The following is a 26,340-nucleotide window of genomic DNA, read 5'->3' as shown; positions in this document are numbered from 1 at the left end:
TATGTTTCAGTAATTTTTCCAACTCCTATTGAGGGACTTGGACAAATCAAAAAAGGGAACAACACAAACTAAAGCAAAGCAAATGAATGAATGCTTTTCATTTAGCCTTTCTTTTTCTCTAGAAGCACACAAGCAGCACTCAAGCACTTTTCAAAAACAAGTGAAATAATCCATCACTGTGAAATATTTTTAAGATCACTGGAAAAATGACATAGCCCTGTTGTTTGTTCCTGTGTACTTGGAATAACGCACATTCCCTTTACCAACATCTGGTTTTCATCTTTCCATTTCAGTGGCACCAGGCTTGATAGTTACCATAACAGTGACATCCTTTAAAATACAGGCTTCCCTCTATTGTCCTGATATGTGTAGGTGTGCTTATCTGCATCCAGTTCATTTCCCATCCTGCTTTTGCCCTTAATGCATGAAGGTAAAAGGCTAATTTTGCTCCATCGGTGTACACTTTGAATGAAAGGAAACAGTGGCTTGCCTCCAGGACAATCCTGAGCACTTTGTAACATCAGTCTGGACCACTGTTAGCACAGAAGCATAATTCATAGACACAACATACATATGTAGACACACACACACACATACATATATATATATACACACACACACAGAGCATGTACTTACACACCCTGCAGTAACAGGAGCTCTACGGTGTTAGTGGTCTCTAAGCATTATAAGCTCAGGATTAAAACAGCTCAGCTCCAGATCTCTACACTGATCTAGATGGAGCCTGTTTTTTACTTTTTATAACTGTGGGTGGATGATTTTTATGCGTATTTTCTTGTCATGCTTATTATACTAATAACATGGTTTTTAAATGCCGTCAAAATGTATTTTCAAAGCATAATTGACCACAGTGAAGACACTTGCTTTAATTCCAGTGATACAAAGAATTAGCATTCCAAATGTTTAAAATGAATTATTGTTTTATTTTTAATTTCAAACATCTTAAATATTGTTTGTAACATTCTCACTCGAATTGTTTTGTGCTGAATGCAAAAACTTTTCTCAAGTACTGAATTAGAAACTATGGCAACCACTGAGACATTATCTTTGCAGTTGCATTCATGTTTCACAATGTAGTTTTGCAGTGTGCCACCTTTGGAGGCAGAGAAGGCAACTCGTATCTGTTCTTGTTAGTAGTCAGCATTTCTCATTCCAAATCTTAAAAGACACAGTAACTCCCCTGTAAAGACAAATATAGATTCTCTGAACTCTACACCAACCTCTCCCCTGGTTTTGGCAAGGCTTTGTTTAGGCACTGCAGCAGGATTCTGCTGTCTCAGAAGGAAATAATCACCATGCGAGAGGAAGTCTATGTCTGTTCACAGAATGTGAACAAGAGACAACAGGTAACAAAACTTGAAAATTTGGTGGAACCTCCCTGTGCATCTGACTCAACTAACCCCTTTTTTTTTTTTTTTCTAAAATTCTTCTGCCTCTTCCATTTTTCCATGTACCTTTTTGTTATCTTTTTTTTTTGCAGAATTTGCTGCAGGGAGCAGACGTTTTTCAGTTTTGGAATTTCAGGTCTACCTTTGCCATTAGATGTTCCTGACAGAGCAAAATAGGAATCAAAGCCTCGTTGAAGTTATGATGGTACCCAGGATGCAGTATTTGTCTGAAATCCTATACTGAAACTTTGCGACTTTAAAGTGACTTGGTGTGCTATAGGTGACTGCTGGGCACATCACATACCTTGGCATGCACTAAAATTGGCCTTAGATGCTTTTGCATCTCAAGAAAAAAACACATATGTTACTGTCAGCACTGTAACTGAATAGTATCTTGATTTTTAAAAAGAAGGAACAAACCACCAAATATTCTGCAGCTGGCATAGATGTTACCCAGTTCCCTAGGTCTGTCAGAAGCATGATTAGATATCTCTGCCTTTCACTGCAAAGTGAAATGCTGCTGTCATATCCTGCACTGCAGGTGACAGGAGTTGCTTTTGGAGGCCCGGGGTGGTGGGCTCCCAGGCAGCTTCCTGCCCTTCATCAATGAAGTCACGGGCGTCTCCAGAGACACTGCTAACCAGATCCTGTTGCAGTGGTTCAGAGCTGTTGTCATATGTTTGTTTCCCTTTCCATCTGCAGGTAAGCCTTATGGATTTTTCCCAGATGACTACAAAGAAAAGCTGCGTTATAAGTCATCTCCCACTGGCTTCCTTCATTTGCAAGCATCAACACAACACAATTTCTTTTCCTGATCAAAACCATCTGCATGTTTTACACCAAAAGCCGTCTCAGTACTTTTGAGAGGACATTTCCTTCATTTGGAGGAAAGACAACAAATACCCCTTCCCCCCAAGCTGTAGAGAGTCAATGTAACAGCACAAAACAAAGCACCACAAGGTCACACCTCTGCATGCAAGAACTGCACATACTGTGGAGGCTCTTTGGTCTTCTTTCCTACCATTCTTGTGCCTCCCTAGCAGTAACCAGGCAAGCAGGTCTCCATCTACAGCTTGACCTGGTTACAGGCTCACATTAGATACAGCACTTTCCATGCTTTCAGCTTTGTGGTTTTGAAGCTCCTTTGCTGTGTTAGCCAAGACTCACGACTCTTACATTTGAATTTTGGGCCATCCCTAGGGGATGCAGAACTGCAGGGTCAGTGCAACAAAATGAAATCCAGTACAGGGCAGTAACACTCACTGGTAGGTTTACAGCAAGTCTTCTGTAACCTATAGTCTACCAGTTCTGGTGACTTCTCTGAGCAATCGATTAATATACTGAAACCTAGATTAATTAGCAAAATTCTTATGAACTTCTAACAGGCTACAGTTTCACTGATATCCTTCTCAAAAGGCACAAGAAGACAGCAGGGGTCCGGCAGCCTCTCTACAGAGCCACCAACTCTGGTAGGGGTCACTATAGGCAGGGCTATCTGCAAGGGAAGCACAATAATTAGCAGAACTCCCCACAGGCTTGTCATGCTTTCAATGCAGAACTGTCCCCTCCAGGCACAAATGAATCAAGGAAACCACTGCTGAGAAACATGCTATTTTCCCATGTTAGCTCTGCGATTCCCTAAATGCATGTCACATCTGGAAGAAAATGACACTTGGATTGCAGAGGTTATACATGATTTTGAGACTACCATGTTGTTAATCCCCCTCCTACGAAGGAAAAAAAAAAGATGTTAATTGCAGACTACTCCCCAAGCTTTTAGATCTCATCAACTGCTAAAGAGACGTTTTCATGATTAAAATAAAGGAAAAATCATTAATGTCCTATGGATGCTGAGTAAACCTTCAGGCAGGCAGCTCTCCTGCAATTAATGACATGCTGAGCAAATGGGAAATGCCCAGGCAATGCAAAACAGAGCTAATGAGAAGCCATCACGACATTCAGCTGGAATTGCCTCCATGCAAGAAATGGGTTTGGGGCTCTGTTGAGCTTCTGGTCATTGCTGCTTGGCTTTCTTTCAATAGAGCTCAACAATTGGTGTTTACTTGGCTACTACTAATATTCCCTTTCCAAGATTTTTGATTTTTACAGTCTGCTTAACAAAATTATTTCATATACACTGCTTGTAGACACATAGTCAGTCTGGTGATCTCATACTCATCTCTGAGAGTGATGAGTGTCATCACCAGATCAAAATAAATCAGTGAACTACCACATATATATTATATATAATACATATGATCCATATAATAAATAGGATTACATTTACTGACAGCAGCAGTAGAATGCAGTTGGGTGTGTTTTGAACAACAGTGCCCTGAACTACTCCACAGTACATCTGCTACAGATCACAGTGTACAATGGTAATAAATCATAGGAATACATCATTCCTAGCATCCACTTGCATTCTTCTGGAAGATAAAATACCATTCAAATCTTCCACACATTGAACAGTTGCGTGAATTTTCTGTTGGGACTGGACTGAAATTGTGTGACTAATTATTACTAACTACTTTCCACCCCTGCCATTCCATGGCAACTACCACAGTTGCCCCCTTCCTCTCCCCAAAAATCAAACCATGGTTTTTTTTTTTCTTTAACAGCTGAGCATTCAGGCAGACCAGCAAAGAGATGATTTTCTCTCATCCAGGTTTGAACCTAGACCTCAAAGTATATTGTACCTCAGGATTTTTACCCTTAAATTATTCTGCATGAGAGGTTGATGGCTGTGGTCCTACTACTGGTGAAGCGGTTTTGAAATCAGCTTTAGAGATTTTGAAGACAAAATACTAATTTCTGCAACTTATGAAAACCACCCCTCCAGTGGGGGCTATACTGTATATACAAGAGGCCAAAACCACAAAATGCAGCGAACTCTTTACAATACTCACTGATTTTCATTATAGAAATAGCTGTGTGAAATCAACTAATAGGTAACAGGGATTTCCTTTTTGACATCCCAACACATATATTTTGCATCTGTTTTGGGAAGCCTCCTAAGATAGCTGCATGATGTAGAACTTGGAAGATGGGTTTGCTTTTGACTGCATTCACACCTCCTGGGCATCATCAGATATGGAAATGAGCTGCTCAATTGCACATGTACTTTAGACTGGAGCTACAAAAAAAACCCTGAACAGTTGCCCAAGTCAGGCATATGTATATGTTGGCTCCTTGAGCACGAAAAGCAGCACTGTGTGCAGGGAGACCAAAAACCAGATTTCTCACCACGGTCCCAGACATGCCAGCTTCATGGAAATGTACTTCTCACTGCCCTGGCAAGTGGAAGAATGTCAACAATCGGCATCACAATAAACAGAACACACAAGCTTCAAAAACACTGGAAGGATGATTTGATATTACATAGGAAACTCAAGCATTCAAAAATCAGACTTCTGAAACACACAAGGACACATTTTTTCCACCCTCTTTTTGTCCGCTATATCTAAAAATGGGCATTTCAAGTTGTGCCATCATATTGACCTGGACCTCATCCCCATGAAAAACTGAAAGCATTTGATGAAAATGCTCCATCCTGCAGGAGATGCAGATTTATGTTTGCTAAAGGTGCCATGAACTCTGCTGATCAGACTTGCCATGAATTCTCATTTCCTTATCAGATAAAGGGAAAGTGAACATGGTCATGAAACAGGAGGGGAAGATGAATTAGTTGAGATAATCTAAATAAGCTCAAGCTAGGGAAAGGTGTTCAAAGATTTTTAACTGTAACTTCTGGTCATTGCAATAAGAATGGTATTCCCAAGGGAAAAAAAAGTTTGTTTTCTGCCTCTGCAGTGTACAGAATTTTTTATTTCTTTTTTATGAAGAAGTGATGGGGATAGATTTGTCCTCATATACAGACATTCATGTATGGTCAATAACCAGTGCTGAGAGTAAAGTGACTTATTTCAAGAGGCAACAGCAAAGGCAATTTCTCCAAGTTTCTGTATTCAACTTACTCCCAGGATCAATTTTACTTCATTGTTTGAAAGAAATACAGCACCATTTCAAAAGCATTACAAAACTGAAAGCAGTTGACCACTCTTTAGAAAGCAAATTTTTGTTAACATTCAAAGTTTCTCACACGGCAGCTTCCATTTCTGCACCTGCAATGTTAATTTTTGAAGATGCTACCATAAAACCACTCTGCATTCATTGACTACTTCTGTAATGATTAAAAGCCATCACACCAGCTATTTTTACTGGGTTTCTTGAGTTTCTTAAAGACCTCTAAGATACGGCTGAGAATATAATGAAGTTATGTGAGATATTTGCAGAGAGTATACCCTAAGGTTTTTTCTTATGATCTGTAAAATACTTGAAGTGAAAATACATCTTCCCCTTCTCACACATGCATTTATATGAAGTTACTTCTTTATGTCTGTTAGAATTTAACATGATTTCAGAAATGCATCTCTCCGACGACACTCAAAAGATTCAGAGCAACCAAAAGTCAGATCACAGCAGTCTTTCTAGAGACCTTAAAATAATAGGTAATTATATAGTAAAATTTCCCCTTCTAGCTATGCTTCATAAAAGGTTATTTTTAATACACTGAAAGTACAAAGTAGAGATAAGCAAGTTAGTAACAGACTACTAAACTTCATCTTAAAAAAACAGTGGGCTAGAAAGGAAAAGTTGCATCTTTTGTTCATTCAGCTTCACGCTACTTTGATGTACAGAAAGCTTGATTCTTGGCAACTGCCAACATACCAGGATTTAACTAAGTACCAGGAGCACAGACAATTAGTTCTCAAAATGATTAAACACAACTAAACTTAATTACACCGACAGGTATGCTCAATTCCCACATTTTCTGAGGTCACATATTCTTCTGTCAACAGAACACCTACATACTCCAGAAACAACATTAGCAATGACAACATGCTATTGCCACATAAACAGTATTTTAACACAGTTTGAAAATGTACTGCAGCAAAATGTGTTAGAAGTACAGTATCTATCCCTATCTATAAAATTGAAAATAAGGTTAAAGGTATTAAAGTACAAATGAGGTATCCCAGAGAATACAGAGCTGTCAGAACTAATGAGCATCTGGAATGGATGGTTCTTGATATCCATGTATTTTTAATAATATTTTATAACTTAAGGGACGGCTTCCATTTCTGGAACGATACTACCCTCTCTTGCCCTCCTAATTGATTTGTTAGCTCTCAGATGAAAGACAAACATATAACTATCCTAAATACATTCATTTCTCAGCCTACAAAAAAAAAAAAAATCAATGAATGACTGACTGAATGAAGGTGCATTTGAATGTAGTACACATGCAACAAAAGACTTATTTCTTTGAGATTACAAGGCACTTCTGAAATGCCTCACTGTACTTGCAGTTAAGACGATGCCTAACCTTAGCTTGGTATGAGATGAAGAAAATAGTGAAAAACAGACAAACAAAAATGCTCCAAACAAGAAACACAAAATCCAGAAATCAGACATGCAACCATAACATCCAAAGCTTTAAGACTGTTTTTTGTTTACTTACATGTTACGGGAAAATATCAACCAAACTTCAAAGGAGCCTGCTCCCTCAGAGCCAAACAATTACATCTACAGTTGCTGTCAACTGGAAAGTGAGCATCTCTAGCTGTGTCTCCCTTGAAATAATACCAAACTGCCTGTTGTTCCAGGCTATGCTCAGAACTCTCAGCACCGCCAGCCTCTCCTCCACAGAGCTGTGCTTACAGAGCTCCTCTCCCCCATACCTCTGCAGCATCGCCTACTTGCCTACTGCACTAATGGTGTCCTACAGGCGTGGGAGGTCAAGCCAGCACATGCAGGAAACAGAAGGCAAAGGGAAAAAAAATATCCACAACCCCAAATCCAGATGCTATGCTTTTTGAGACTGCACAATTTCCTCAAACTAGCTTTTATTAGCAATAGTTATTGTTCATCTGGTGAGCAGTCCTAAATTACAGCTATAAAAACAGAAATAATTTTAATTCCTGTTATACACAAGCACAAAAGCACAGACAATATACACCACCTGAACTTAACTGTTAGGTTTGGGTTTTCTTTACTTCTACATCTATTGGAGATATCAAAAGGGTCAGACAAAAAGCTCTGACGGTAATAGGCACCCTCCAACAGAAAGACAGCAATCAATTACAAACCATTTGCAGAAATTGTAGAGCTGTCACAGACTCGTTTACAGCTGCAGTCCAAGTCAGACTGCCTCTGATTGCTAGGCTGTTTTCCACCCTTGTACCTACAAAACTAGGACAGCCTCAGATAGTTTTTAAAATGACACTAGCAGACCTGCATGTCAGTTCAAGAAGTGAACTGCAATACAGAATGGGCAATTACTTCAGCAAATCATGCAAAAGCCCTAATAACTGCTGAATCTGACAGATTTGAGGCTGGAGGGAGGGCAGGGAGCAGACCTGTCCATTTTCCCCTCTTTTTTTGAGCTTTAATTGCAGCATGTAATTCAGAGCACTGAAGCAAATTTAGTGCATTAGGAGCAACAACTAGTGTACATCAATTGCTCTCTGTGTATTTAAATCCTTGGAACTCTCCCTAATTTTCTGGCACCTGGTGTATTTGACACAGGCCATCACGACTGGCTTTGTTCTTCTGCTAAAGCAAAGCTGGTGCCCCAGAATCTCCTCCCATCCAGCAGGACAGAAGGTCAGCATTTATGTTCATACAGTGCACGGGGGACAGCACATACTCTGGGTGAGCAGGACACCCCAAGGCACCCAGGGGAGTCTGGCCTGGTGCAAACAGCCATCAAAGCATCCTAAGCTCCAGGGTCACCTCTGCTGTGCTCCCACAAAGATCCCCGCCCCTAAAGCCAGGGAGAAGTCCTAAAACAGCAGAGCAGAGAAATCCACTATACTCCTTTCAAAGGAACAACGTGTCCTAAGGGGAGAAAATCCAGTTTATTCTTTTCTGGTTGCAAAGACTTGGGGGAAGCATAAGCAATTGTTACACAGGATACAGATCATCCCTGTGGGAATCCCCCTGAGCAGCAGGAGATGGGCTGAAGACCCACAATCACTGGGCTTCTTATTCTCTTGGGAAAGGGCATAAAATCACCTATATAAGACTGAATTAGGTTACAAAGTAATTACAAAAGTAAGATTTACAGCTCCTCTCAGTATGGTTAGAGGCATAATGTATCTTCCCTATTCCAGTCTTCTGAGTTTTTACATTCTGCCTCATCTCTACCAATTTCTCATACAACCTAGCACAAGACAGTAATATATTCCAGAACCATAAAAACTCTAACGTCATTCCTGTTATGCAAGAGTGCTAACACAAGTGCTAACACAAATTTGCTTGAAGATACAACCAACTCATCAACAGAATTTAAAAACGCATTTCTGTTGTCAGAATGGCAATGCCAGGTAAAATCATGGCCACCAACACAAAAACACTACCCACACTTGCAGTTGGGAGGATCAAAACCATATGCACTTGAATTGGACACAGGTTGCAGTTTGCCTGATTCAGAGCAAAATGGACAAAAAGCTGCTCTTCGGAGACCAGTGCATCTGAAGGTGGACACTAATTCTGGGTATTCCTGCCTCAGCCCCCAAAGTCCTGGCTGAGAGAAGGACAACCATTAGTCCAGCCAAAGTCAAACAGTAACTGCAGACACATAAAGGGTCTCCAAATTAGAGAGTGGCAATCACTGTCTCTCAAACACTGCACCTCTCTAAGTCTGCAGTCCAGTATAAAACTAGTGACATAGCATTGCTATGGTCATTGCAATATTAATAGCAAGCCCTGGAAATATCAGCAAAAAGACAAAACAAACTGAATCAATTAGAAAGCTGTAGCAGCTTTACTGTTCTCTGCAGGAACTGGGCTCAAGCCACACAGAAAAATGAATTTGACAAGTCTCTACCTGTTTGCCTTTTGCCGCCATCACACTGCTCCTGCAGATGCAGCAGCTGTGCTGTATATACTGACCTGTCAGGGCAACCTCAAGATACTAAAACATCAAGTACAGCTAATATGCAAACAAAATGTTTCAAATTAATGCCCCATGTTCAATTCTTTTCAACAAAATGCAGAGCATTAACACCGCAATACTGCCTTTTGGTTCATAAGGATTGTTGTGTCAAGCATGTTCTTACCCTGAAAGGTGGATCAGTCTTCTCCCTGTGTGGCACTTGGTCCAGAGTGCCATCAGTGCTGCTCCTTTTCAAACTGGATGTGACATCAGGCACATTACTAAAGTCTGCATTTGAAATAAAACACACAAATAAATTAGAGGGTTATAGGACACAAACAGAAAAATATTTACTCTCACCTGCCAACACTTTCAGTGTCTAGTACAGTTACACTGGGGGAGAGAATCATATAATCAATTAGGTTGGAAAAAACCTCTGAGACCATTGAGTCCAACCTATGACCTAACACCACCATGTCAACTAGACCAGGACACTAAGTGCCATGTCCAGAAGGAATACAAAATTTGCAATCCTCCCCACCCCTCAGAAAACGATGGGAGAGGTCAAAGCAAGGAGCAACTATGCCTGAAACTCTTGCTTTCCCAACAGCAGCTGGACATCTGAGACTGTCTGAAGCAATGTGCATATCTGATCTACCAAAATAAACCTCACGCTCTTGCTAACAGCATGCTTTTGAAGGCAGCACTATCTATAATCAGCACACTCTGTGCTGAGACAACCAGTGAAGATTATTAAATGCACTCAGCAGTTCTCCTTGGATGAGCACACCATTGTTCGACATGACTTAGTCCTGAATCCTTTAAAGATTTAAGAAAAAAAGATAATTTTGCCCTGGAACAAACACCATAATTCATAATACAGACACATGCCCTTCTTCTTCCAAATAGCTTACCTACTTTACTAAGTTTGGGGTCCATCTATGCAGTAGCTGGCACAATGCAAAAACCAGAGGCAGCACTGCCCTGCTCTACTTACTGACAGACTGTAGTTTCAGTAACATTTACATATAAACTCAGGAGCTACCCAACAATGCTGAACATTCATATAAAAATGATGTTCTTTCTCTTTATATTTCCTCAATTGTCTGCTGAAAACCTGCAGAGATGTTCACATGGAAATTCTAATTAAAAATCCTAGAAGTTAAGAAGTGATTTTTGATCTGCAGTTTTATCAATCCATGTAGCTGAAAATTATAAAGCAACTGCCAAAAAAAAAAAAGAAAGGAAAGAAAAAGGAAAAAGGATTTTCAGCCACCTCACATGGTAAAACAGAAATAAAATAAAGGGGGGGGTTAAAATTTGCTGCTTTGTTTCCTAGCCTTTAAGCCTCTAGAGTACAATACACAGTACATTACCACATTTTCAAACTCTTTCTCAACACCTACAAATGCTGGAAACTTATTTTTAAGTGAAAGGTAAGATTCTTATTTTATCACTGACACCAGCAACTGAATCTGTAATTAAATCAAATACCACCCATCGTGAAGTAAAATCACGACAGTTTGCAATAAAGAAATTGGGAAGGACAACAGAATTTAGCTGGCTGGGTGTTGCCGTTGTCCTGTCCATGCAGAGTAGGACCAGCTCCTCTCAGAAAGAATTGACCAACATGGACTGAAGCAGGGAGGAAAATGGGAATTTTAGGCCCAAAAGAGAACCCTGCAACCCACAAGGAGCTTCCTGGTAAGACAAAACATGGCTGACAGACTCCAGAGACAAGTCAGAGAAAGACAGGCAAATAACTCAGCACACTGACAGCTTGGGGTTTTTCTATGCGTTACTAAGGCGCCCAGGTCAAGCTGAGCATTGAGGCTGACATTTTCCACCCAGAGGGCAAATTTTCTCATTTCCCTATCCTTGCAGAAACAAGGTCTCATCACTCTTCTCCCCTCAGGCTTTCTTACCTTCTCCTCCTGGAGTCAGGTGTGGCTCCTGATATGCAAGAGCCTTTGTAACATGCAGTACCCCAAGAGTTATCACTTTTGCAGAAAAACCACATTTTACACAACTCCACTCCAGCCATGCATCATCTTTAAGACCTTAAGAAAGAGTCTGTCTTGCCTATTTATTTTATTATGCTTTTACCTCTCTTCCTCCACCAAGCCTGAATAATTTTCTCCTTCCCTCTGGACTTTGAAAGTAATTTTGAGGCTCTCTGCTGTATATGAGTACGCCTGAATGCCTGTTGACTTCCACCATTGTCAACTCCTGGGCAAGCCAACACCTAAAACTTAAATTGACTTTTAAACAACAATTTTTTCAGGGTAAGGTGATGCCAAGGACATTATTTCCTATTGTTTCCCAGTTGAGCTCTTTTTACTTGCCCTCTGGGTTTTAAAGCCCTTCTCCCCTCTAAACAGCAGGCACCTGAGATACATTTTGCAACGGCATAAAGGATCTAGAGTCTGATCTCAGGTAGCTAGCTAGTCAGAAAAAAACCCTGTTTCACTCATTTAACAAAATGATCGTTAAACATACTTGTCCTTTACAAAGGAGTAAAACTAACTCACACAAGCAAAGAAGAGAGAGCATAAATGTGGGAAGAGGAAAAGAGGATAAAACAACCAGCAGACAACATAAACACTAAATCAGGATAACAACACACAAAGTAGGCAAATAGAATATTATATCACTTTTTCCAGATGACCCATCTTTTCCTGCCTTCACCCTCACTTTGTTTTTCCTTTGTAGTTCATAGGATTGTCAGAGGTAGGTCTATACAGTCTTGCCTATTTTTATAGCATTTGCTGTTGGCAGACTGAGTTGCTGACGATGGAGAAGCAACAGTAAATGTTATTTTAAATAGCAAAACCTAAAAAAAGTTACACGGAAAGAATCCAAGGTGAAAAAAGACATCCTACTGCATCCTACATTGTATGAGAGCTAACATGGGGAAGGAAGGAAGGAAGGATGTATGGGTTGTTGATCAGTTTAGCGTCCATATCCTGTCTCCTCTTCTTTCTTTTGCTGTGGAAGGGGACTTCCTTTGGATCTGCATAGCTCAAAAAAATAAAACCAAAACCCCCCAAAACAAACAAAAACAAAAAACAAAACAAACACCAACCCCCTCCCCAAAAAAAAAACCCACAAAAAAACCTCAGAAAACCAAGCCAAACCTTAAAAACATAAACACAGCAAGAAGTTCAATACTGAAATTCTTTCTACTTCCAGTACTAAGTGGAAGGGGAGTGGCAAAGCCAAACCCTACAAAATGTATTTTCTTTAAACATTCAAATTTGGATTTAGCTCTACAATGGAATTCATACTATCAAAGATGTTCACAAATGGTAATGTGAAAGTGTTACCTTACAGGTTGGGGTAACCACTATTCTTCCAGGGAAAACTAGCAATAGAACTGTAGAGAGTATGCACAGAATCAAGAAAGATGTTATCACTGTGCGAGAACAAATTTGTTCCAGTATATAATATTCTGGTTCTTTGCTGGGAATGAGGACGGAAAAGTATGCAAGGAGATATATGTTCCTAAAAATCACTGAAATTCAAGGTCAAACCAGCACATCCAGGCTTTTTTTAAAATCATTATTAAAAACAAAAACAACAAAATATCTCTGATGCTACTAAAATTATGTTTCTCTCTACTTAAAGAACACATGGAATACTTCACTGAAAACATTGCTTGAGAGGCTTTCCAGCATAGTAAATAGTGAGTGTATCATGGCTAAATCTGCCCATACAGCTCCATTACAGTTGTACATTTGATTTAGTCTACTGACATCCTTGTGATAAACTTGTCTGGAAGAAAAATGGGACTGATACTAATAAGTTAAACAAAACATGGTTTAAATCTTGTAACATAATTTTTCTCTGCTGCAGTACACCTCTCTGTCCTGTTTATACACACACATTCATGCTTGGTGAGTTGAAATGTTTATCACTTCCAGCTGGGATACAGGAACCTTTGAAGTAATATTTTTTTCCAGTCTAGCAAACAGGAGTGTCTCCAGACACAAAAATATTAAGTTGGTGTGGTGGGTTGACCCTGACTGGACACCAAGTGTCTACCAAAGCAGCTCTATTACTCCCCTCCTCAGCTGGGCAGTAGAAAGAAATATTCTGAAAGGGCCATGGGTTGAGGTAAGCACAGGGAGAGATCATTCAGCAGTCATCTTCACAGGCAAAACAGACTCAACTTAGGAAAATTAGTTTAATTTATTACTAATCAAATCAGAGTAGGATAATGAGAAATAAACCCAAATCTTAAAAACACCTTCTCCCAACCCTTCTCTTCTTCCCAGACTTAACTTTATTCCCAATCTTCTCTCCCTCCCCTGAGCAGCACAGGGCATGTGTCAATGGGGGGTTGTGGTCAGTTCTTCACACGTTGTCTTGGCCACTCTTTCTTCCTCATGGGGAGGGGTCCTCACACTCTTCCCATGCTCTGGTGTTGAGTTATCCTATGGGAGACAGTCCTCCTTGAACTTTTCCAGCATGACTCCTTCCAATGGGCTGCAGTTCTTCACGAACTGCTCCAGCGTGGGTCTCTCACACAGGGTTTGTTCCGTGTCTTCTGGAACAAACTGCTCCACAGTGGGTCTCCCGCAGAGTCACAAATTCAGCCAGCAAACCTGCTTCAGCTTCCCATGGGGTCACAGCCTCCTTCAGACATCCATCTGCTCTGGTGTGGGTCTTCCACAGGCTGCAGGTGGATCTCTGCTCTCCTATGGATCCCCATGAGCTGCAGGGGAACAGCTGCCTCACCATGGTTTGCACCAAGGGCTGCAAGGTCTGCTCCAGCACCCAGAGCATGTCCCAGCCCTTCCTTCTTCACTGACCTTGGTGTCTGCAGAGCTGTCTTTCTCAAACATTCTCACTCCTCTCTCCAACTGCAATCATGCAGGCTTTTTTCCCCCCTTCTTAAATATGTTATCCCAGAGGAGCTACCACCACTGCTGGCGGGCTCAGCCTTGGTCAGTGGTGAGTCCATATTGGAGCCAGCTAGCACTGGGAAGCAGCTAGAAGCTTCTCACAGAAGCCACCCTTGTAGCCTCCTGCTACCAAAAACTTGCCACAAAGTTATAGTGTAACCACTAAAAACTGAGAGAAAGCATACTTCTTAAGTCATGTTCCCCACTGCTCAACATTCAATTAAAAGAAGGCACAGAGCACACAGATGGGACAGTTGGTCTGAAAAACAAACACATGCAGCATATCCAAGAGCTCTGTATGCCTACGGGAATGTTTCTTCCCATGTTGATGCAGTGATACACAGTGATACACGTACAAGTGGTGAATGTGGAAGTTATTCATGTGTTTGTGAGCAGTGAGGTACAATGGAAACGCATCCTCTAGCAGATGTGTGAGACAATAATAATCTCTGCTACAATCCCAGCCAAGAATCCAAAGGAAATCAACTGGAAAACATCAACATCGACCATCCGGCAATTCATTTACCATAAAGAAGCCATCAGCAAATGCAAATGTCACTTATCTCTCTTCTTCTGTTTAATTAACAAAGAAGCCTTAATTACTTTCAAGTCAGAGATGCTCTTACCAGTTTAGCTGCTCACTGCAAAGGCAAAATCATCATGGGGAGAGAGCTGAGGATCCTGTTCCTTTATTCATGATTCTCTTTTCATAATGCATCAGAACTTGTTCCATTTCAGACTGTTCTCACTGATTTACAAAAATGCCAAATAACCATCACAAGCATGTCAAGTGTTATCAAATGTCAAGCACTGTGTAGGTGGTGTAACCACCTCTTTTTTCAAACTATGGCAAGAAGGTGTGTTTCCACCTGCCACTCCAAAGACAATGATAAATTGAATAAAAAATTCCTTCTACATCTACATGAGAAGACACAGAAAAATTAGATGTACTCAGTCTCTCACACCAAGACAAACTAAGACCACTGCAGGGCGTCATTTTCAGATCTGTGAGGAGCAGCAGCTCTGTGCACTACTTGATAGCTATCCTGTTAGGAGAGAGAAGGCGAGATAGATGAAGTCACACATTTTATCAGATTCAGGTGAGGGAACTGCACCTGGGTTTGTCTCAGCTAAGGTAAGAGGCTTGATTAACAGTTAGCAGCTGTGAGTCTTTCCTGGTATCCCTGACTTCACCTGATCCACTTACTGCATCACCAAACATTCACTACAACAAACAGATTCTGACTCTAAAGGCCATGGTAAAGCCAGTCCCATAGGACTTGGTTGAACCAGGCTGAAATATGTCTATAATCAACAAGGCTGAGTAAGGCAGGACAGCAATTAATGACCAGGAAATGACCATGTCTGAGGTCGGTGCAAGTCATGCTGTACTCAAGCCGCTCAGCAGAGGACTAAACCTTAGCTCTCAACATATAAAACCTGGCATATGAAATTGAAACTCAGGAGCAAGGATTTTAATAAATTATTCAGCTGATGATGGGGAAAAGAGGATGAGGCTATACAGCTGGTGAATAACATCCAATAGCTATGTTTAAAGAAAGAATGAGAATGTTGAGGTAATCTAATGTTGGAAAATATGGATCTGTAACCTATGTAGTAACCTTAGGCTTTCACAACCAATTCAAGGAAAGAAAAATGAAAAACATGGAGATAAATGGAATATTACATACATACATTGTATGCAGATTGTGTTAAACTAATCTGACATCCACCTTTAATAAAAGATTTTTTTAAAGACAAAAATATAGGATAAATCTAGCCTTCTGGAAACTTAGTTTTAAAGAAAAAAGAAACAAGAAACTTTTACAATATCCCAAGGGAAATTGTTAGCCAAAATGAAAAGGATAGGAATTAAAACAAGACTGAACTGGCTAGCAGGTAAGATAAGAATAGATTTGTCTGAATAAACTCCTAGGCCTGGGAAAAGCTAGACTGTAGATTTTGTCCAAGGTGGGTTTGGGGAGTAATTTTGTTTGATATTTTCATTATTTGTCTCAGCAAAGAAAGTACAATAGGAATTACTCTAATTAAATACTCTAATCATTCAAAGGTAATACAGAGCGTTAATTAGGAGCATGACTGCAGATGCATAAAGGACATATGGATGACCTTGAAGATGAAGCCGAAGTCCTAGAATGAAATCACATGGAAGGAAGTTTCAGGGACCTGTAAGAACCACTACTTCTATAAGCTGTGACTCATGAGCTAGAAACATGAAAGAAAAGTGTGGAAGTGTGGAGAAGGGGTTGACAACATACAGTTGTGAGCTAGAGCTATTTAAGCAATGGCCAAGGCCAGCAGATACTGATCAGTCATTACACTGGCCAGGAATATGTCTGTTCTGGTAATTAGAAGACTGGCTTTCAACCATCACATGAACAGATTTCTGAAACAGACTTACCTAGGCACAAAGAATGCAAACAATCTATTTTAAAATGGAATAGGATAAATGTATCAATAGGGTTGTCCAAAGCCGTAACCAGCAGAGGATTGAACATGCTGAGACTGGAAATTCCTTCCCATCCTGGGTTTGTCTATCACCAGCACAGCACAAATATTACACAGATACATAATACAGCTACACAGGTAAAAATGGCCAGAAGCCTCTTTCTGTTCAGTAGAGCACAAGAAATACTTTAAGTTTCATTAATACTGGTGCTTAAAGATCCTGGCAAAGAATGTTTATGACTAAGAGAACATTTATATCAGAAGTGCATGTGGGTTATGAGCCCTGACAGCTGTCCTACCCCAGTTTCTTGCTGACTCCAGCTCTGAAATTCATTAACAACTCCACTGCAACAAACTGATCTTCTTCTTGTTTGTAGTTCTCTGGCACTTGAAAGGGAAAGAGGACTCTCACTTCCTGTCCTCTCTGCTGCAGTTTTTAATCTGAGTAGTTAGATGCTGTAGATATAGTGGCACTCGAGCAGTTGTGATGGGCTTGGCCTAGTCTGTAAAAGACTGATATCCTGACCTCAGATCTGAGCAACTGACAGCATTTTTTAAACACTGGTATTGTCCAGTGATTTCAGACAGATGATGCAAAACAGCAATAAAGTGGGCATCAACTTACTTCTGAGATAGTAATATGTATTTTAGCCTGGAGAGAAAAAGGATCCACAATTATAAAGGATTACAGGAGGTCCAGACTGTCCACTAGAAAAGAATATTCAATGTTTTCACTAATTCCCAAAAGTTCTAGAAACTGCCAACAGAACACAACACAGCTGATCTTCAGCATGTAGGATATTCTCCCTCTCCCTATTACAGAGAGTTTCCATAACACAGCTGCATGGTTTATCTGGAAATGAGATATTACTTTTGGGTAATAAAGTTAAGCCAGGTGTATGGAAAGCTGCATTTTTCATTGTTGTGCAAATTCTCCAGACTGGTCAGTTAATTATGATAAGCTTACAGTTCTCATATTCTTCTAGCCAATGTTACTATCAAGAGAAAAGTAAATTTCCAAGAGAAGATAAGAAATATTTCCAAAATCCCTGGTGCAAACAATACCAAAGTCTGAGCCAACTCTCAGAAAGGAACAAAGCTTTGTTGGTCTTCATGCCTTTAGACTTAGTGAAAAACAGGGAGTGGTAGGTGAACCATTCCAGCATTGCCTAGAGAAGAGAAATATCAGCATAATGAGCTCTAAAAATGCTCTGTCGGAGACCACCACTCATAACTTCAGTTAAACAGTTCAGCCTGGCAGGTAGCATGAGTGTGCTTATTTCTTTTGATTTGATACAACTAAATATATTTCAGGTTTTCAACGGTATATTTACTCTTTTGTAATGAAGTTGAAAAAATAGATCTGTAAGCATTTCCTTTTCCTTTCTGAAAAACATCAAGAAATATCTTTCAAAAAGTAACAGTTGATCCAGAGGAATTTATTGAATGCCTTTCAAGAGACACTCTCACAATCTCTGTTAAAGAAGGCATCCAAGTTTCACCAGAGAGATGAAGGGTTCTGGGTTCACTAGTTCACCTATGAATAACTCATATGTTTTGCTTATGCGAGGATAAGACCTTTCAGTTCTTTGGCTCATGTTATCCCCTGGGATCAGCATGGAAGGGGCACCCAGCAGCTGGTATATACGACAGAGCCCACACAATCTCTACAGCCCTTTAGATTTCTATCTAGGTTGCAAAGAACACAATAACTATGGTCAGGAAGAAGAAAAGCAATAGAAGAGTCCATGGAAGATTCATTAACTGACCCACAATGGCCATTTGCACTGGAAAAATTGCTAGTAAAAGCGAGGAGGGTCTAGAAGATGAAGTAAGGGGATACCCCTAGGTAAGTTTAGTAAAGTTGTGATACAAAAGGACACTGGAGTTGCTGCTCATGAAGGCCAAGGTCTGGGTAAACATCAAGGGGTGTTTGGAGACATAGAATACAACACCTTCAAAGAAAGGCAGTTTTTTTCTCTAAACAATCTTTGGCCAGAGAAAGATTATTAAAAATTTGGTGGTAAGTCAGATGAAGAAAAATTCAAAGAACATAACACAAGAATGGTCCAGCTCAGGTAACAAGTGGAGATCTAATTTCCACCTAGAAACGGACTGAAAAGTCCTACTTTACCTCAAGGTATTCATCTATTTCCTCTGCATGTCATAGTAGCAAATAAATAAACAAATAAATTTTTTGCATTCTTGCATCCTACTAGTACAAGCCTCAACATATGAAAAATGGCTGCTACACACTGAGCTTATTCATGAGGAGTTTTTATGGCCACATTTGATTTCTAGGCTGAAAACTGTCTCTATGTAACTTCTGCATTAAGAAAACCGATTTCTAAGAGAAGGTGGTTAGATTGCAGCCACAGATGAGAAATATCTGTTGAAACACACCATATTCTCTACCACTTCAAGCTGAAAGCCAAAGCAATTTGATTCACTTTTTATCTTCATCAAGGTTCTCCATGGATTTGAGCAAGAGGCTGAGGTACCATGGACCCTAAGTGTAGATTCTTATTAATCTTCAATTAAGTTTTCCAGATTCAAGTGAGTGTTCATGTTAGCTCAATTCATGGAATTTATGTAAGTTTTTAGCTATTGCACAGTGCCAGTCCATTTTTTTTCCCCACAGCTGGTACTCACAGCCTTCACTCCAATGCTGGAGTAAATCCAAATTTATTTGCAGGCAGTAATTGTGGTTATTAACTGTACAGTGGTTTACAGCTTTCATGCTGCTTTAACCAACAGTTAAAAAGATAGTGAAACACTAAATTTATTATCAATTCAAAACCACCTTCCTCTTTTTGCCTAGGAAATTTTCAAGTTCTTCTGAAAGCCTTTGAACTAACTTCAGATAACAACTAGCTCAAATTCTCATTGCTAAATTATCATGACTTGAGTCTACTAGTACGAGCAACTTAAGTTTCTAGAAAACTGAATGTGTTAGAAAAACATAAGTTAAATTAACTGCATTTAAATAAATCTCTGTAAGATATTTTGGGTTTTATCACTTTTTGGTGATCTGGGTGTTTTGTAAACTATTTTGGGACTGGCTAGAAGGTATATTCTCATTTAGCTTCAAGGTTGTAACAACTGACTCCTTGGTGTAGCTAGAAACTCATTCAGGAATCCTTTCCATATGTTAAAATCTGGAAAGAAAATTAGCATACAGCTGTCATAACATCAGACTTCCTAGACAGGATTCTTAAACACATAATTCCTAGATGCCTGTCACTAACTAGACTAATTGTTACCAAACAAGACATGCAATTACAGACCAGCCAAGAAGATTCCCTTCATGGCTCTCTCATCCATATGTTTTGGCTCCAGGGAGCAAACTATGAAACATCAGAAGGTGCTTTACATGCTTCCCAATGTACAATGCAACTGGGCTGCTTCTTTTTGCACAAAGAGAAATTCCTACTTCTGGCTAGGATCTGAAATGATCAAGCAGGACAAGTCTTTCTCCTTTGTTCTTACCCTTCAGTGAGGAAAGTGACACTTCTTTTAACATTCCACATTTCCAAGTATAGAAAAAGGCAGTACGTTCATGCATCTTTCTTAAGACATTTTGGGCGACATGCTGAACAGTGGCTTCACTCCAATCAGCCACCTACTTGTGCAAGTTTGACATTCTATAGGCAGCTTTATGCTCTCTTATATTTCTTTTTCTTTTCTAAATATCTACAGAAACATCCATTTTGAAGCTGGAGCAGAGTCCTTTAGATTCCTTTGTCCATTAACAGCTCATGGTGAGGCAAAGTAATTTGACTCATTATCTAATTCAGTAATCAATAGGAGGTACAAATTAGCAACATAATAGGAAATAGCTGCCTGCACTTCTGCAGCAACGCCTGATTAGCTCCTGCACCTCAGTGGTATGTTTCTATATGGTTATTTAACATTCTAAACTTTCTCTGCCCAAGTATCTGCCAGTCGGGCAGCTGTTCAGGCTTTTCAGTTTTAAGCTTAACACTTCACACCAGCTTCTCAGATTGTTACTTAAATGCCTTTGTTTCCTAAGTGCATGACAAACGCCTTCTTCCATACAGTCTCACTGGCGGCCAGTGCTAGCCACAGCTAGTGCATCACCCTTTTATTCCAGTTCAACAGCTGGAGATCTGTGGCTGCGGTACAGAGGAGGAAGACACAGCAGAGCCCAAGCCGGGTCCTCTATACCACCATCCTCTCTAAGTCAGCAAAGGCTGCAACCCGCTGCTGCCATTAGGTCCTTCCAGGCTACAGCTGCTGGACATGCAGGGGTGCTGTCAGGGGTCCCTCTCCTTGTTTTTGTTCCTGCAGGATTGCTCACATGGGATGGCTTTGGCAAAATGGACAGCAAATGCAGCTAGCCCTGCCCAGGTTCCAAATATACCACCTTAGTGGTACATTTTCTTCTCCATCTCAAATTTATAGGCACAAAGTAATGAAAACAGAAAGGAAAAGGGGGAGAAATAGTTACTTAATGGTTTAGCAAGATTTTGTGGCTAGCTTAGACAGTTTTTATCATTACTCAACGTACCTTACCTCTGTGAAACACAGAACATCTGTTGTTTGATGTGTTTTAAATCATGCCTACGGCAGTAGTCTATATGTGGATGTCTCTAACTTTATCATAATTAATAAACCTCCTTACTATCCATATTGTCACTCTACAGAATTCAGTAGGAAGGGCAATATGATGATTTATGCCTACATATCACTGAGCCAGAAGGTGCAGCTATACAGGGTTTAATGAAGTTTACACCAGTATATAAACCCCAACAATTTGGCCCACTGACTTCACAGGGATTAAATCACAGCAGCATTTAGCAAAGCAGAACAGAATGCTCTTTCAGTGGAAAAGCAAAACGAAGAGCATTTAAGGCTGTCCCATTTTATAGCAGAGGCAATCTTTTAATTTGCTGCACAGACATCTAGCAGAAAGCCAACAGGACAGTTTGTCAAGTGCCAGCAAGACCTCATTAAACTGCCACTCTTGGGAAACACTGGTATTGCAAAACATGCAGTAAGCAACAAGTGCTCCAATGGATCCATCTTCTAAAGAGACAAATGCTTTCTCTGAATTAATCTCTACATTGATACAGCCCCAGGTATTGTCACAGGTCAGACCTAGTCTTCCCAGCAATTCTCGAGACTGCAGGACAAAGACACTTTTGTTAACAGCACACAAACAGCTGGAGTAGAAGCCAACCCACCACAGCTGTCCAAGACTACTGTCAACACACAGCCTGCCCCTTGAGCTTGCTCTGATGAGCATGTCCTAGCACATCTATGTGGTTTCCTGTTGAATTGTGTAATAAGTAAGAAAAAGAAAGCCCAGCAGTCATCTATCATCAGGCAGATAAGCAGTTATGCTGCATAGACAACTATATGTCTGTGTTACAGAGAGGCTTTCCTAGTATGTTGCCTTACACCACACAAAACCATTAGATACCTGGCATTAGATCTACCAGGCAAGAGGGAGCAATGTATGCAGACCACCATTAACAGAGATCAGGGCCCATATCTAACAGGACTGTAGGTGTCCTTGGGACTCGAGAAGTGAAGAAGCAATATTCACCTCTTCTGAGCTCGAAGGAATTTCCTGGGAAAGAATGAAGACAGGTTTCTTTGATACCTCACACATAAAGCACAAGGAAGGAGACGCCCTACAGCACAATGAAGAGAATTTGTATGTTGAAACAGCAGCTAGGCAAACAAACAAGACCTCATCTGAGCAGAACTAAAAGTAGAAGTCCTTTTAAAAATGCTTTTCAGTTAAGTTTTAGTTTTACTTTAGTTTATAAAATGCTTTCAGCAATACATTAAAGACATTTACAAAAACCTATAGGCAAACAGCAAGAAGCAGAGTGGTCTGAATCAGTGGTCCAGGCACAGCCCCCAGCTGTCGGAGCTAGAGGCAATGTCCTCCTTACTTTATCTCTTCTCTTAAGAAGGACACACAGGTCTGTCATACCCTGATATTCAGGGTAGGTTGCAGCTGAAAGAGAATGTAGGGTGCTACCTGGAAAGGTGTGCAGTGACATGCAGAGAGACAGCTGGCAGCAGAGCCAACCTCTGTCTTCCTTTTCCTCCCTCAACTCGGTGGTATCTGACAAAGCTGAATAGAGCAAAGTTTTCTGGAGAAGCAATGAATTGTAATTACACTTTACAGAGGCATCTAGAACACCTAGCAAAGTGCATTACAAACAGGAAGTACCTTGGAGTTGAATCAAAATCAGTTGTTATTATCAAGATCACTTTTTAAAAATAATTTAGTCATATAAAAATTAAACTTGTGGCCAACTGATGTGCTTTGCTTCTGTGAGTGCTTACTAAGATTAAAATCAGAAGCTGCATATGTCTTGGTGAACAGAAGAGTCACTTTCCATGTGAGGATTCAAACCCCTGATCCTCCTCCTGAAGCACTGGCACTTTGCAAAAATATCTCAATGTTTAGCAGATCAGGAGCTAAAATGTAATTGCTCCTCTCCAGCACACAGCCCAGACATTTGTCAAAAAGCACGAAGCCTGACTCTCTCCCTCCCTGACTCCAGCCGTGCCTTGTACAGCACAAAATAGCTTCATCAGCAGTGACTCAAACCGGCATGTCCCAGACTATGCTGCTGCCCAGGCATCAGTGCAAGGGGAAGGAAAGCAGAGGGCAAAGCCCTTGCTCCAAAGTGGCTAGAACAGTGTTCTGTGGGTAGCTCAACTTAGAGAACTTGCTGCCTCTGAGAGTAACTCTCCTTGCAACCAGCTCTCCCCTGGCACCCGCCTGCTCCCCGCTCCTCCTCCTCCTTACCTGGCTCTGGCCCTTGTCAGAGCTCTGCACCCATCAGTTCAACTCTCTGAGGGTGTGGGGGCTGGGGCGGGGGAGAAAGATTTCTCCCTGATTAGCTGCAGGGGCTGCAGCAAGTGCTGCTGCCAGCACAGGGGTGGGAGGAGTGCTATGGGGCTAGAGGAAGAGGAGGAGGAGCAAGCCTCCTCCTTGTCAGCAGCACCCAAGACTTCTTCACTGCTCCTGGGACTACACTTCCAGAAAGATGGGCCAGAGAGGAACCCAGGCCCTACACAGAAGGTAAGCACCGTACCCCACAGGTGAGGAGTACCACACGGAGCACAGGAACAATATGTCCATTTTTTTTTCTTTCTTTCTTTCTTTTTTTAAGTGGTTTCTTTCCCATTTAACTTTCTAACCCTCATAGATGAAAGTGTTTCATCATGGAAACTTGTTAAAGCATATCCAGCCTGCCATACCCCACCTTTTTTTTTTCTTTTTCTTTTAATCACAGAGTTCTATTTACAAATTAGGGTTTATTTCAACAGTGTCAGCTAACCAAAAATGACAGCTTTATTTGGCAAAAACACACTTGCTGAGGAAAAGGAAAAATTGCCCAACTCTGACAGCAACTCACATTCTGCAATGGGTTTTCACACCTACTAATGCTTCTACCTCCTACCTCACACCATAGATGTGGTGTATCTATAGCTATAGATACACCATAAACCCACACAGCATTGCCCTAAATATACAGTTTTCAATTCTTGTGCCTTCCATGTTGTTTATTCCTCAAATATCCATGCCATCTTAAAATGAGGCTTTGTTGTTTTGGTTTTTTTTGCTCCACAGTAAGAACTTCAGTCCAATTTCCTCATTTTTTAATTCTACATAAATATTTCTTTAATTTCCTTAGCACTGGAGCTTGGAGTAAATTTAGTTGCTCTGTTATTTGGTTTTCTACATTTATGAGTGCATTTTAAAAGTATTTCATCTCATTTCTTTTCCAGGATAAGCTTATTACTCGCCACACAGCTAAGCAGCAGGAACATAGTGGTGCCATGTGGGAGATCAAATGATACAACCACAGCAGGTCCAAAATACAGCTACAAGAGTATAACAACCTCTTGGAGAAAATGAATCACTCCCACAGAAAATTCCCTGGGAATAATTTTCAGGAGTGGCAGAATTAGTGGCTTTGGAGAAAGTCAATCACTTCCCTTCTGTACAGTAAAAGCTGCCAAAGTTTGCCACGAGGTATAATTGGGTATCCTCAACACAGCAGAATACGTAGGAAAAGGCATTCATCAGAGTTATGACAAACAGTTACAAAACTGTAAACAAATGTGGACAAACTACTACCATCCAAGTTATATGAAGCCAGTGATTTTAAGTTCTGTTTTGCTTTTGCATGGTGGTCATCGCCAAGCACTAGGCAGGGCATTACTGTGTGACTCAGCATTGAAAATTTCCACTTTCTAAGCACTTTGTTAATTTTAGCTCATTAATCCTCATAGCAGTCTAGAAAGACGAGTTAATTTTTAAAAACAGGGAGGTAACAGCAGAAACATTGAGGTTTTTTAACTCCCAGTATGTACCTTCAGCCAAATTGAGCTTGATTTTTTAAAACGGTCTGCTCTTCCAGCACTAGCTGATTTTCAAAGGTGCCACTTCAGAAGAACAGACTCAACATGGACAAGCAAATGTTAGAAATTATTTTTGAAAACTAGGGTCTTAAGAGTGACTCAGTCAACTCCACCCAAGCAGACAGAACAGTTTTAAACAGGACAATCAGGGGATCAGGCCCAGCCAGCTCAGGTTTAGGAAAGGCAGGTCCTGCTTGAACAACCTGATCTCCTTTTATGACCAGGTGACCCAACCAGTGGGTGAGGGAAAGGCTGTGAACATAGCCAACCTGGCTTTCAGTAAAGCCTCTGATACGGTTTCCCACAGCATTCTCCTGGAGGAACTTCCAGCCCATGGCTTGGACAGGTGCTCTCTTCACTGGGTTAAGAACTGCCTGGATGGCTGGGCCCAGAGAGCAGCGGTGAATGGAGTTACATCCAGCTGTAGGCCAGTCACACGTGGTGTTCCTCTGGGCTCAGTGCTGGGGCCAGTCCTGTTTAATATATTTATCAATGATCTGGACAAGGGAACCAAATGCCCCCTCAGTCAGTTTGCAGGTGACACCAAATTGGGTGGGAGTGTTGATCTGCTGAAGGACAGGAAGGCTCTCCAGAGGGATCTGGACAGGCTGGATCAATGGGCTGAGGCCAGTGGTGTGAGATTCAACAAGGCCAAGTGCCGGGTCCTGCCCTTGGGTCACAACAACCCCTTGCAGAGCTACAGGCTGGGGCAGAGTGTCTGGAAAGTGGCCCAGGGGAAAAGGACCTGGGGTGCCGGTCAACAGCAGCTGACCATGAGCCCGCTGTGCCCAGGTGGCCAAGAAGGCCAAAGGCATCCTGGCCTGAATCAGAAATAGTGTGGCCAGCAGGACCAGGGCAAGGATTGTCTCCCCTGTACTCAGCCCTGGTGAGGCTGCACCTTGAGTGCTGTTTCCAGTTCTGGGCCCCTCACTACAAGAAATACACTGAGGTGCTGGAGTGAGTCCAGAGCTGGTGAAGGGTCTGGAGAGAGAGTCATATGAGGAGTGGCTGAGGGAGCTGGGGGTGTTTATCCTGGAGAAAAGGAGGCCCAGAGGAGACTTTGTCACTCTCTACAACTCCCCGAAAGGAGGTTCTAGCCCAGAGAACAAGTAACAGGATGAGAGGAAATGGCCTCAAGCTGCACCAGGGAATGTTTAGGTTGGACTTCAGGAAGTATTTCTTCACTGAAAAGGTGGTT

The 26,340-nt window shown here is 41.1% G+C and overlaps 1 protein-coding gene across 3 annotated transcripts in view; it reads right to left on the bottom strand.

Moving 5' to 3' along the window:
• Nucleotides 1-26,340, bottom strand: part of TIAM2 (TIAM Rac1 associated GEF 2) — an 88,600-nt gene that overhangs the window by 22,028 nt on the left and 40,232 nt on the right. For 2 of the 3 annotated variants that reach the window (XM_042016668.1, XM_042016669.1), the window contains exon 14: nucleotides 9,533-9,636. In XM_042016668.1, coding sequence (XP_041872602.1) covers nucleotides 9,533-9,636 — 104 coding nt within the window. Of the gene's footprint in view, nucleotides 1-6,930; nucleotides 7,161-9,532; nucleotides 9,637-26,340 lie in introns of those variants that run through there. The other variant, XM_042016670.1, reaches the window with a different exon arrangement.

This window comes from Corvus kubaryi, unplaced genomic scaffold, assembly GCF_017639235.1.
Source record: "Corvus kubaryi isolate FWS band 111438036 unplaced genomic scaffold, C.kubaryi_AGA036_p1.0 split3-73, whole genome shotgun sequence".
NCBI classification, from domain to species: Eukaryota; Metazoa; Chordata; class Aves; order Passeriformes; family Corvidae; genus Corvus; species Corvus kubaryi.
Note: the sequence above shows the minus strand (reverse complement) of the source record. Positions and strands in the feature narration are given on the sequence as shown.